At 36.6% G+C, this 13619-nt stretch overlaps 1 protein-coding gene across 1 annotated transcript; it reads right to left on the bottom strand.

Moving 5' to 3' along the window:
- Window positions 1-7530: 7530 nt before the first annotated feature.
- Window positions 7531-13131, bottom strand: KERA (keratocan). The gene is made up of 2 exons (XM_036401236.2): window positions 12246-13131; window positions 7531-7703 (listed from the first exon to the last, which is right to left on the bottom strand). Exons 1-2 carry the CDS (start codon window positions 13129-13131, stop codon window positions 7531-7533), a joined length of 1059 nt encoding a protein of 352 aa, XP_036257129.1.
- Window positions 13132-13619: the final 488 nt, after the last annotated feature.

Below are 13619 nucleotides of genomic sequence, written 5' to 3' on the forward strand. Positions count from 1 at the left end.
CACAAGAATGTTAACTGGAGTCAATAGCTCCAGTAATTCCCAGTACCTCAGGCATTTTGTTAAATTTGAAAAGAATCTTAAAATTATTATATACGTCACTACACACACAAAGCAGGAAAATTTAGAAATATTAAATGTTTGCACTTCAATGGGAGGCAAATATTCCATACAAAATGTGTCTTCTAGCAGATCAACACAAAAAAGTTTATCTAAAACATTTCAAATTGTCCACTAATGGCAAGATATGCTTGTTCCACGTTTATTTTCTTTTAAATAAGGCACGTGAATCCTCTGAAAATAGTTTCTGAAATAATGAAAACTTAATGCAAACCGTAGAAGTACTTAGTATATTCTCCCTGTAAACAATAACAGCTTTCAAAGGAGAGGCACTCTTAGTTTCCTGGGTTGTTTTAAACAAGCTAAATGTTTACATGAGCTTTCAGCAACACATATGACTGCTGGGCTCTTCCTAAACTGGTATTTTTTAAACAGTTTCTGAAGATCTAGAAGTGTTGCCTGATGACTGTTTAGACCCAGTCTCAGTGATCAAATAAAAAACTGTTTCAAACAAACCCTATTGACAGCCTACTGTTTACCTGTGAGAAGGTAAACAAGAGAAAAATCCTTACACATTATTAGAAAAGTCTGTGAGTGTTGATTCAGCCAGTGCAATCAGAAGAGGCAGTCAGAGGGGGTAAAAGTGTTTCCATTTCTGCATTCACAGCTTTCCACTGTTTTATCTCTCTGAAGTCCCTCTGGGTTTATGCCATAGCAGCAAACTACCCAGGCTTCATGATAGGTTTCCAAAGAGCTGTACAAGTACTTGCACATACTTTTAAGTTTGACAGTTAGCCCCAATTGCATCTTCATTTCTGTCTGTCTTGCTCTGGATAATTTTCTGCTTTGCACTTTTGTGATGAAATAGACTTCAATGTTGAACCCATTTTTGCATTGATTCCTGCCACATAATTCAGTGCCTTCATGAGCTGAGCTGCTGGTTATTTGCTTCAGCTCCTCAGACACAAGAGATCCTGGCTGTCATTCTCTCACTAAGGCCAGAGGACACATGCCAGAAGCAGCCCACCAGCAACAGGACTTATCCCCCTCCATGCCTTACAGTGCTAACATTGGGAAAAATCCCAGTATGGAGCTAGTATTAAACCAGCAGGAAATAAAACCACCTGAGTGTTGGGATGTAAGCAGAGGATGTCTAAACATGGGGGAAAGCAGAACCACAGAAAGCCTTGAATCTCTAGGAGCACCTTTTTTCCTGAATAAAGAAATGGGGGCTGTAGTGCAGGGTTTTCAAAACTAGGAAAATATAGGCATAAGTCTTATTAATGCTTTGAGGAAAATGGGAAGCATGGATAATACTGCAGCTGAAATAATTCTCAGTGTTCCTCAATACCTAATAATTCTGCTACACTGATCCCAGACAGAATGCAGATGTAAGCAAAGAGCAATGGAGAAAAAGAGGAAAGCATGGAAATTTTGGCCTGAGAACAGAAAATTCGCTTTTCTGATTGTTTGTTTATTTGATGGCCAGTCCAATGTAAAATTATTTATATTTATTTGAGAAGGAATTAATTATTTTAGTCTTCTTCTTTATCTAAAAATGAAAAATAGACCTCACACCATGTTCATATGTGGTATTTTAAATTTAATGTTAAAGAACTTGCACCAAACCAAAATAAACACATATATAATTAGCTTTTTAAAAGATCCAAAACTGGGAGAGTTTTAGAGAAAACCTTCATGCACAGCTTTCTCTTCCCAAATTGGTCAGCAATTCAGAGGAAGGAAATTTGGGCATCTTGTTTTTGGCAAATTTTAAGTGTAACACACTTCTATTCTGCTGCTAAGCAGAGTTGAGAAGGTTTGCTATCAGTCTTCTTCATTAGAAGCAGTTCCAGTCATTGAAAGGAACAAATCTTAGGATTCACAAAAGAGTGAATCTCAGCATCTCTAGTCTGATGCTGAAAACAGCCTCCTCAGAGAAAAAATAAATCTGCACTCCAATTCAATCTGCTTCTGATTCAGACAGGGTCTTGAGCCTAGATCCTATAATACCATGAAAGCTATCCTCACTGCCAGGAGAGAGAATTGGTGATTATTTGAAGTCCTGTAACAAAGTAGGGCATCACAAGGAGATTACCATCCTCAAAATAGGCTTCCTAGCAGTGGGAGCATGATTTCAGACAAATTCAAGGATTTCAGTAACTGGCGAAGGGCACATCATGCTCCATGGACATCCTAGCAACAAGAATATTAAGTAAGAAACATGAACATTATTTTTTTTTCCTTTCCTTTCCTTTCCTTTCCTTTCCTTTCCTTTCCTTTCCTTTCCTTTCCTTTCCTTTCCTTTCCTTTCCTTTCCTTTCCTTTCCTTTCCTTTCCTTTCCTTTCCTTTCCTTTGGCTGAAAATATTTGCTTTTTTTTCTGCATCCACTAAGATTTCATAAAAATGGTAATGGACTACTTTAATGAATAAAAATTATTGAAAAAACCTAGCTTCACTGAGAGCTGCTGAGTCCATATGTCACTTTCATTGCCCCCTGTCCATAATTAAGAACAGCTTTTCTTTGTGGAAGATGTGATTCTAGTTTCTTCATAAATTTTCATACAAAAAAGACTGGGAGTGAGGAGACAAAGTCTTGGAAATAGATTTCCAGATATACTCTACCTACAGGGCAGCACCAGCCTGGGTCTGCACAGAGACACTGTGGGAGGTGTGAGCACTGTGAGTAGTGGGGCTGTTCTGCTGCCATGGCTGTGTGCAGTCAGGGCAACCCTTTCCCTGGGGAATTCCAGATGGAGCTGAAGTGCCAGGAAAGGGCAGGACATCAGGACAAATATTAACACCACATGCATAATGATGCCTAAGCTAAAAAACACAGAAGAAATTAAATAAAGCTGATGGGCAGATAGTTTGGTCAGATGGATCATAAAGTGATTGAGACTGGAACAGACCTTTAGGATCATCTAATTCCAAGAGCTCTGTCATAGGCATGGAACCTTCCACTACACCAGGTTGCTTAGAGCCTCATCCAACCTGGCCTTGAACACTTCCAAGCATAGGGCACCTACAACTTCTCTGAAGCCTTCTCTTCTGCAGGCTGAATAGCCACAGCCCTCTCTGTCTTCACAGGAGAGGCGTTCCAGCCTTCTGATTAACTTAGTGACTCCCCTCTGGACTCATCCCACTGCTACTGAAATCAAGACAAAACCAGTAAGAAGAATATACAGGCTGTTGGCAGCAGTGCAGGGAGTATAAGAAAAAATTGTTTTGGGAAAGATTTTGAATTCATTAAAGTGTAGATTTGCTAGAACTAGCACTGCTAGAGCAAGCACAGGGCTTAGAAACAATATCACTTCCACTAATGGGTGAGATAGTAAGTTAGCTAGGGCAGAACATGATGTGAATTATGGATATTGTTTCATACACTTGACCTGAAGTGGTTATTGCTATTCCTGAGCATCACTACACACACAGTGTGGTGCCCTATAGAGCCTCTCATCATGTTTAAATGGGTAAGCAAGTTTGGGGAAAAAAATGCAATTATGGAAGAGACTTTTAGTCAAGAGAAAGACATTAATAATTTGCCTGACTTTAACAGCACCAAGGATTCTCAGCCATGCTTGGCAGAAGATATTAGCTCTTTAACAATCAAGACAGAAATATAGATGTTACAGTAACCTGATTCCCAGTAGGTAATTAAAATAGCTGCAATTTGATATCAGCAAATAGTTTTTCTAGGCTGGAAAAGTGAATAGCAACTACTTGTAGCAAACATTGGAAACCATTTGGGTGCAGCAAGGGTCACTGGAAATCCCTCCAATGACACTTGATATGTGCTGGAGTTAGTAATTGCAAAAATGCAAATTAGTTTTCTAGTTGTCTTCTGAATTTGTACCTCAGTGTTTGTGTTCAGCTGTCATACAGGCTGCTGTGGTCACTGGCATCTATGCATGATTGTTATGGTGGTGTTTTTCCCTCAGAATGTTGAAGAATAGTGGTAGCACACTGGACTCTTGAGAAAGAAACAGAAAATGCCAGAGAACAATATGGAGCAGGGAGAATCACACATGTGACTAAATTTTAAACTATGCCGGCAGCACCTGAAAAGAACTTTTTTCCTGCAGAGCCAGCTGTGTTATAAAACCCCACAGCCTTTTGATATATCCAGCATTCCAGCCTCCAATCATGCTGGTAGACATGTCAGAAATGTCTGGGTATTTTCAGTTCTTGAGTCTCTCACTTTGCTTTAATACTTTTCTTTACAGGGCAACTGTCTGTACCCTGGCTGAGGTGATAGCACATCTGTGTTAACAACCCTAATTTCAAAATTACCTAATATGTAAGATGGATTTCTGCAAAAAGCACTGGATGTTTGTGGTTTGATTAGTGATGGACCATGGCTGCAGTATGCTTATGGTGACCTGTTCTCAGCTTGTCATACTTGTAAAGGCCTTTGCTTCCATGGTATTCAATTCAAAACTGATTGCAATGTGTTCTGACAAGTAAGGGAAGCAAATGACTGCTCTGATGCCAGCTGCACTTTCAGACAGGACAGCTGAGAGGTGTGCTCCTCCCTGCTTTCAGAGGAAAAGAACACAATTGTTTCTGAACCAGGAAATATCTGTGGGAAGTCCTAGAGAAATCTTGGATTAGGAAGAATTAACATCAGAATTTCAAGCACAGTGATGCTTTTTACATTGTATTACTGGATCTCAACATTAGGAAAAAGACAATGGGTTTTACATATTCCTTTATAGTCTTCTGGCACAATGAATGAACTGACTGTGTAGTGGCTAAAAGCCTACATTGTTTAGTACCACACAATAATGCAATTTAGGCCTGCTATTGTAGTCTGAAAGGAAATTTCACCAACTTTCCCAGGACATTTAAGAATATTAAAACTATTGCAAATGGCCACGTACATGCAGTAAAGAAGCTTAACCCCCAATCAGTATTGATTTATTTTGTGAAGGTCACTGCAGCAACATAACTGGCTTTTATTCTGCTTCATAGAGCTGGCTCAGGGAGAGAGCATCAAGATGGAACAAATTAGCCTAAGTGAGAATACTTAAGATTTTCTCTTTATTAAGTAATTCTCAGATGTGGAGTCTGACAGCATTGCACCCAAGGTGTAGAATATAGAGCACTTGGCAGCAGCAGCTCTTCAGCCCAACAGAAGTTTGTCCAAGGATGTATCACGAAATTTTCACTTCACTCAGATTAAATGGGATTTGACAGAAACAAATCTTGAGCATCCATCTGCATGTGTTCTAGAATTCCTGCATAGGATAGTACTGACTATTTGAAGGACTGATTTATAAGGATTTCCACATTACACTGAATTGGAAAAATAGCAGTACAGCTGGTGAAAATGACTTAAAAATTATTTCATCACATCTTGTGCTCTTGATTCCATCACATAATGCCCCTATCGAGCAAGTGGAATACTTTGATGCTCTAGTATCCCTTTATGATTTTACATATCAACCTTTGCCATATTTAAGCTTAACATCTCTTTGGGAAGGTTTAGTCTTTTCTTCAATGTGTATATGGTACCTAAAAGGGTAATTTTTTACTGGATCTTCAAGATCCTTTCTGTACAATTAGAACTGTAAAACAGATTAATAAGTGCATGTATGCCTGTGAATATTCACTTTGAAGTACCTGTATTTGTTGTTTGTTTAAAGTAGAAATTAATTTCCAAGTACAAGAACATAATTAGTTATAATTTAATTAGTAGTATTGTCACATAATTCTTTTTCCAAAAATAAATTACTATGCTATTATTGAGTAAAGAACATAACTAAACATGCATACATATTGTAAAGACTTTTTAAATATGTATTTTTTCATATAGGGTGAACACAGAGGTACAGAAAACACTTTTGTTAGAAGGGCAGGAGTTTCTCAGCAATCACATAAAAAGAACAGCAAAAATAAATGGTTTAGTGATCAGATTTATGAATTACTATGCTGGGTTTCTATACTAGGTTGTTTCCACAAGTTCTCTGGATCAGAATAAGGCCTGATTTTCAGATAAAAAGGATTGATTGTCAGAAATTACAGTTCTCAACACTTTCAAAAATCTACTTTTAAGAAAATACAGCAAAGCAAAATAATACCATGTGCATAGTCTTTAAATGCTTGCTGCTGAGGCCAGTCTTTAAATGTTAGCAATAGATGCAACTAATTGCTTCTATCTAGAAATGCAAGAAGACTAAAATAATGACTGATGGATAGTCTGTTGTGCTGGCTAGCAGAAATAAGAAAGTAATACTCTGTCAGTGAATAGTTGACTCTTATATTCAAGTTATTTATTGAAAGTCAATATGATAAAATAGAAAAAAATCAACTAGATTTGATAAAATCAGCCATATTTCATTAAAAGTTACCATTTGATATCTCCGTTGTTAGTGAATTGTTAATGTATTGTGTTCTAATAATCTGGACTTCTCTAAAATTCAGTATTATTGTGTGCATGTGTGTGAGTTAGCAGATAGCTGAATACTACTCTGAGTTGAATGTATTTGCTTAAATGGCACAGTCCCTATGCAAGTGCTTTCCTAGTTCAGCAAATAATTGGGAGGGGATGTATCTCTGAATTTCTTAATTTTCTCTTCATCACCATTACATTAACTAGCCATTCAAATTTTTATGAAGTACCTAGTCCATGAAATATCTAATCATTCCTATTCGTGGTTGTATCTCTCTGCAAACTAAAATTAACCAAATATTCAATGATGATCCCAAAGTTGCAGAAAGAAATGGTGTCAAAACTAGAAATGGAATAAAACAGCAGAAAACTGGGACTTTGAGAGAACATGAGATGTAATCTCATGTTCTCTTATCCCTGGATTTGAGCTGGATCAGTTTATTCCAGTTCTGAAATTCACTGAATGAACCCCTACAATGATATATATTCAGTATACTTCGGATGCTAAGCCTCATGTACTTTTCACCTTAAAAGTATTAGTCTTCAAAGGATGACAGCAGTTGATGGGTTATTTGCATGTTAAGTGGTTGTTCACCACGAGTCACTATCTGAAATGTCAGTGGCAGTTCTGCTAACTAGTAATCATGCAGCTCATGATTTTATTAGCATATGTATTTCGTCAAGTGCACCCAAATTCATTGTGTTAGTTACTATATAACAAAATGAAGACACATAACTTGTCTATAGGAATTATGTTAGCAGGGTAGGCATTGTCACATTTGACAAGAAAGATGGAGTAAGTAAGGATTTTCTTTGGAATATTTGAGATCTTACACCAATGATTTTTCAATATATTCACATTAAGAATTTATAGGATAAGGTGTTAAGCACATGTTTCAGGTCCATACAAAATCCCTTCTGAAAGAACAGCCTTTTCAGTTGTGGAAAAGATACAAGCAAAGAAAAAAAATAAAGTCAAATAAAGCTGTTACTTCTTGATTTGAATTAGAACAAGTTTCATTCCAGCAAAACTTGTATCTTAGCACTCTCATGGTACAAGAGTGACACTGCAATATCTTTATATGACAACAGCTTGAAGTAGTCGGAAACAAATCATGATGTCCAGTGGGATTGGAGGCTGAATTTCGTTTCCATCCAGACGAAGGTATCGGAGGCGAGGGATGTTGCCATAATAACCATAATCTTCTTCTAGGGCAATGGAAACTGGGCACATCTGAGTACCATTGACACCTGAAAGTGTAGATCAACATGTTAGGTTATTTCCATGGGAAAAGTTCGTGAAGATAAAAAATTCACCTGGGACACAAATAAAGTAAACTTCCACTGATGTTAGCATGGGAGACTGTTGCTTTTGTTTCCCTTTAAATACTTTGTTGATTGAAAACAAGCATCTTCATATAATGTGATCTGGATCAGTGAATTACATATTTACTGCGGTGCAATGATGAAAAAAGGCCATTAGATGCATAATTTATCCTTGGACAAAGGGGATACTAAGTTATACAACTATGTGGTAAGCACTGAGAAATAGCTCTTTACATTCTGAGTGAGCAAGGCAAGATTACTTCTGAGGGGTTTTGAACATCTTATTTCAATGACAGTACATTAATTTTAGGCTGATAATATTCCCTAATGAAGATCTTGCATTCAAAACAATAGCAGTATTGAATCAGAGGAACTTTTTGTATAGTGTTTTTAATTTTTAACATCTGTACTTTTCTGTTCTCTGACATTATTAAGTGGCTTTGGTTCTAATTGCAAGACTATAACTTGTGCAATGAGATATTTTTCTTCCTGATCTGAAAGCTAACAAATCCTCAAAATTCTACATACATCATGCATCATTTGTTTCTGTACAGATAAAATTTGAAACTATGGCTTCAATCATTACCCATATTCTGAAGTGTTGAATAGCTTGGGCTTTTTGTCTCCTCTAGGTGTCTACCTCTGCACTGTCACTTGGATAAAATTCTTTTTTTAAAATATTTTGTTTTTAGTTGTTAAATAATCAGGAAGCCTCAAAATGGCCTCTAGAAAACACTGAAGTGGTGTTTGTTTATCAAAGATGTCAAATTCCTTCAACCAAATTATGATATTCTTGATCTAACTGCTTGAAGATCTTGGCCCCATACTGACTGAAAAAAAAGTGACTGGAGAATGTGTATGTAACAGATTTTTTGAACAAATTTCTTTACTAACAAAGAGATAAGAAAAAAATTTCTCCCTTTATATTTAGTAATGATACCATGCACAAATCTTCTGACTACAATCTTCAAAATCAGAGAAATGTTATGAAGTAAAAATAACAACATAACTTACTTTTTTTTTCCCTATAACTTTTTTTTTCCCCTCCACTCTATTTTGAAAAACTGCCCAGATGTTTGCAACATCTTGGAAGTGGACTCTATCTTTGTCATGGAAACTAGATAAATACATCCAGTTGGCCAAGGCCCGAAGCTTTTGTTATATCCGTGATAGCAAATTGTTTTGTTTATCTTGTGAAATTTGATTCATGTTGGCAGAGCTTTTGGTATTTTTGGAAGAAACAAGCTACAGCTTATCTTTATGTGTGAATTTACAACACAGAAAGCTTAAGAATTTTCATTAAGGCAGCTATTTAAAGTTTTAGGTGAATCAACACTATCTAGCAGAAAATATCTGCTTTGTTTTATCAGCACTACTGGTCATAGAGACAAGATGGCTTCAAGTGTATCCTAAATGTCTGTCTTCTCTGACTAAAAACTATCTCACTGCACTCATTTTTACTGGGTAATTACTCCAGGCTTGAAGTGAGGCAGCAGTTATCTAACCACAGGCCACCTAGGAAGAAGTTATTTCTGATGATGTGTGGTATGAATCGGTTTGGGTTTTATTGTTCTCTTCCCATAAACAGTAAATCCTACCCAAACTATCAGGGGAGTAAAAGCCTGTCTATTTTTTCTCTCTTTCAATACTCTTCATGGATATATGGCTGAATTTTGTTTAAGTAGGAGGAACAGGTTATTCCTTCCAGAGGTACAATTCACCTTGCCATGATCCATTTAGAAGTTGTGGCAGCCTAAGGAAACCATTTAGACTCTCTGTATAAACTCTAGAGAGAGATGAATACTTCCAAAAGGGGACTGGCAGCTCCTTAAGATGGGATGAATTTCTCTATACAATTGTGTATCCCTTTCCATTGAGTAGGTCTGTATGACTACTGCAAATTAGATAAAAAAATCTAGGATAGTTTATTCAAAGAAGATGAATTCCACCACTTGTCAACAGAATTGTTATGTCCTTGAATATTTAAACATGAAACCTAGAGCTGCTGTAAGTAAAAACTGCCAAAGTTCTCGTTAATGGCTAATAGTGTATGTCTGCTGAAGAAATGCAGAAGATCTTTTCCCAGTAAAACTTACAATTAAGGAACAAAATTTAGATACATGGCCCAGGGATTTCTCCCTTTCTCTAAATGTGGAATAATATTAGCTCAGAGTATCTATCTTGTCCTCCTGGTGTTCTTCCAGGGGACTACTGTTTATTCCCTTTCATTTGCCCTTTGATAGCACTGTAATAATACCACCTGCTGACCCTTGCTCACTTGTTACATCATTTCATACCTTCTCTTTGCTTACTTTAACATTCTCTTTTCCATTATTTAACAATTCCCCAGAGCCTCACAAGTGTATCTCCCAGGTAAATATGTTGGCATGTGAGTTTTTTAATGCCATAGAACAAATGTGTTGCAAATCTGTTGGAGCCATAATTAGTTTTGGATTTAAGTTGATTTTACTTCCAGAATTAGAATAGTTTTTTTCCTCTGTGTATAGAGATCCTTAGGGATGGAATTACGGGTGAAGTTCTTGTTCCACTGAGACAAATGATGAGGCTATCGTTGGCTTTCCTGGGCTTCAGAAGAAGGCCTTGCATCTTCATAAACAGTTTCTGGAGAAATAAGGCCATGCACTTATATGAAGAATTGATAAAACATAGTCAAATGGTATTTACATAGAAATGCTGATGTCTGAACTCTTGCAATGACAACAGTGTAACTATGATTCACCAAGAGAAAATAAAGCAGTGATTTGCAGTTGTGAAGGAATACCTGAGAATTAATGTTATAAAAAGGGCTCATACTGCACACATAAAAGTAAACCTTCAGCAGGACTCTTTTGTGAAAGAACCAGATCAGGACTTTACACCTGTTTTTCTTTCAAACCTTTCACACTGATTATCTTAAAATAATGTCTGATCTGGGCTTAAGAAGACAAAACCAATCTGCAGAATTAGTGTCAGCTCTTACTACTCTGGTCTGATGGAATTACATTCCTGGTTTGCAATTCTAAAGGCCCTTTAAGATATTATCTATCAGAGCAAAGTCTCATGGAGACTATATCATTATCCCTTACTTCTTGAACAATTATTCTATGTGGTAAAACATCCTTACATGATACCCAAGTTTCATTTAAGGCATCAGGTTGCAACTATTTTATATTCAGTTACTAATAATTCCTTTTTTTTTTCTTTTTTTGGCTAAAGTCAGCCACAAGCCAACTTGTGCTTAAGTTGACAATGACTTTTGAAAAGTGGTAAAGGCACTAAGGAATACAAGATTTGTGGAAAAGCATCAGTATTCAGTTCATCACAGGTTATGTGTCATTGGAACGTGAGATTTGATTTTGTACGTACTACAAAAGTTAATTTTCATGGTCTTAAGCTTTGTCAAACTTTTTCAGGGAAGGAAGAGGACTGGACAGCTCTTTAAATACTACCTAGACACAAAACTGTTCTTAAACTGGACGGGCTACATTCCATTGATTTCAATTTTGTGTCCACTTGAAGTGAGAGAATAAAGTCTGCACCTGAGGCCTTGCAGTGAAGCAATTAAAATAAATCTCTTAGTAACCAGGGGGAAATGAAATATGTTCAGAAACAACATCTGTCATAAGCTTTAACTCTAATTAACAGATAGAATTCTTTCAGACCACAAAAATATGTGCCAGTTATACACATTTTTAATTTATTTAAATGATTTCACATCTTTATTTTGCCAAATGCAATGAATAAATATAAATTATCAAGAAGTATCTTCATTTCATAGGTCCTTGTTTTGTGCAAAAGCCTAACCATTATTTTTAGTATATTTTTGGACTACAGTGGCATAAAGAAGTGGTAAAGGACCATGTATTCAATTAAATCATCATGATGAGAAGATAAATATAGAAACTTGGCTTCCTTCTGTGCAGTGGTGAATAAAAAGTCATCATTGTTATTTTGGCTTTTGGCATGAAATGAAGTACTTACTGATTAGATACTTTCATTATATAGAGTATGGAATATTCCTACCCACCACACCCCCTCTATACCTGGATGAATTTGGAAACAGTCCTGGAAATGAAACTTAAAACCAGCAGGCTTCTGTTGCCTTGGGTACAGAAAACCTCGTCTCAGAAAACCTCATGGAAAACTTTTAAGGACATAAACCTTAATGGAACAAATATGCTGTAAAATAGTAAAACACAAACACAGTTTGCTCAGAGAGGGAGTGGATGCCCCATGCCTGGCAAATTTCAAGGTCAGGCTGGACAGGGCTCTGAGAAACCTCATCAAATGTCCCTGCTTATTGCAGGAAGGGTGGAATAAAGGGACCTCTAGAAGCCCCTTCCTTCCCAAATTATTCAATGATTCCATGATTTTAATCACTTTATCTCAAATACCATTTTTATAGTTAAGTAGACATTTAAAATGGAGATGGTTTTGAAGGGTTTCACTCTGGTAATACACACTTACTTTTGATTTTGTTGTGATCAAGATGAAGGTGCTCAAGATGAGCATTGATTGGTGGAATTTTAGTGAGCTGATTGTGAGACAGCTGTAGGTCTAGAATAGATGAAACATTAAACCCATTTGGAGGGATACCATCATCAGATAGTTTATTGTAGTTCAGCCTAAGGAAAGTCACTTTGGGTATTGCACTGAAGTAGTTTTCTGGTATAACTTCGATGGAGTTGTTGTCCAAAAATAGCTGCAGTGTATTAGCTGGAATGCTTAAAGGCATTTTCTTGAGTGAATTTTTTGCGATGTTGAGCTGCATGAGGTTGTTGAGTCCTTGGAAGGTGTCACTTTGAAGAGCGCTGTCCAACAAACTGTTCTGGTGCAGGTCTAACATAGTAAGGTTTTCCAAGTGGCTGAAGACTCCTTCTGGGATTTTGGAGATTTTGTTTCTAGCTAGTCTTAGCTGTTCCAGACCCACTGGTAATGGAGCAGGCACCTCTTCCAACTCATTATCTTCAAGGAATAAGTAAAGCAGCCTTTTCAGCTTGCTCAGCACACCATTCTCAATCCCACTGTTTGTGATCTTATTCTTGTTCAGATTTATCCATCTCAGATGAGTGGCATTTGCAAAAGGCTTCTCTGAAATAGTTTCAATTTGATTGTTTTGAAGATAGAGGTACCAAATTCTGGCTGGAATTGGAGGTATTTCTTTAAGTCCTTTGTTATCACAGTATAATGCGTTGGGGAAACTAGGAGGACAAAAGCACTCCTGTGGACACTCAGAAGTATAGTGAGACCAGTGGCCAGGATCCAGATCATCATAAACTTGTCTCACAGTTCGAGTCCACACAGAATTGACCAAGAATAAGAGCAAAAGGCTTGTATAGACTTTTAAAATCATGGTGTTTGCCTTGGAAGGGGAAAAAAACAATTAGCTGTTTCTCAATAAAACTCCCTAGTAGCATACTAGATTAACAATACAATTTTGCATATAAAATAGTATTTCCTTTATAAACAGCCAGATTCTTTCCTCTAGGATGGTATCCATGGCCTGTTAAGGAAAAACTAAAAAGTAATATAAAAGGTATAAACAATTCTGTGCTATATATTGATAAGCATATCCCTGATTCAGCTTAGACTCCACATTGGCTCCCAGTTTGACTGATGTTCATGCAAGTATCACTTAAAAAAATATGGAAATATGGATAATTTTTAGACAATTAATCAGTACCTCTTTTTTTGTAAGTTTTCCTGTACAGACCTATAATCTACATTATATAATGGTTAATTTTCAGAAAAGATATCATTACCATGATGATATAAATACTATAGTACTCAGTGTTCCTCCTTTTAAAATTAATCATCCCCTCTTTTCTGTTTTTGCTCTCT

Source organism: Molothrus ater, chromosome 5 (assembly GCF_012460135.2).
Source record: "Molothrus ater isolate BHLD 08-10-18 breed brown headed cowbird chromosome 5, BPBGC_Mater_1.1, whole genome shotgun sequence".
Lineage (NCBI taxonomy): Eukaryota > Metazoa > Chordata > Aves > Passeriformes > Icteridae > Molothrus > Molothrus ater.

Bases quoted from the DNA above. Each gene is read 5' to 3' on its own strand.
- KERA (XM_036401236.2), bottom strand. From the start codon at position 13,131: ATGATTTTAAAAGTCTATACAAGCCTTTTGCTCTTATTCTTGGTCAAT. The intron at 7,704-12,245 runs GTAAGTGTGTAT...CTACACTTTCAG, and splicing joins TGATCACAACAAAATCAAAA to GTGTCAATGGTACTCAGATG.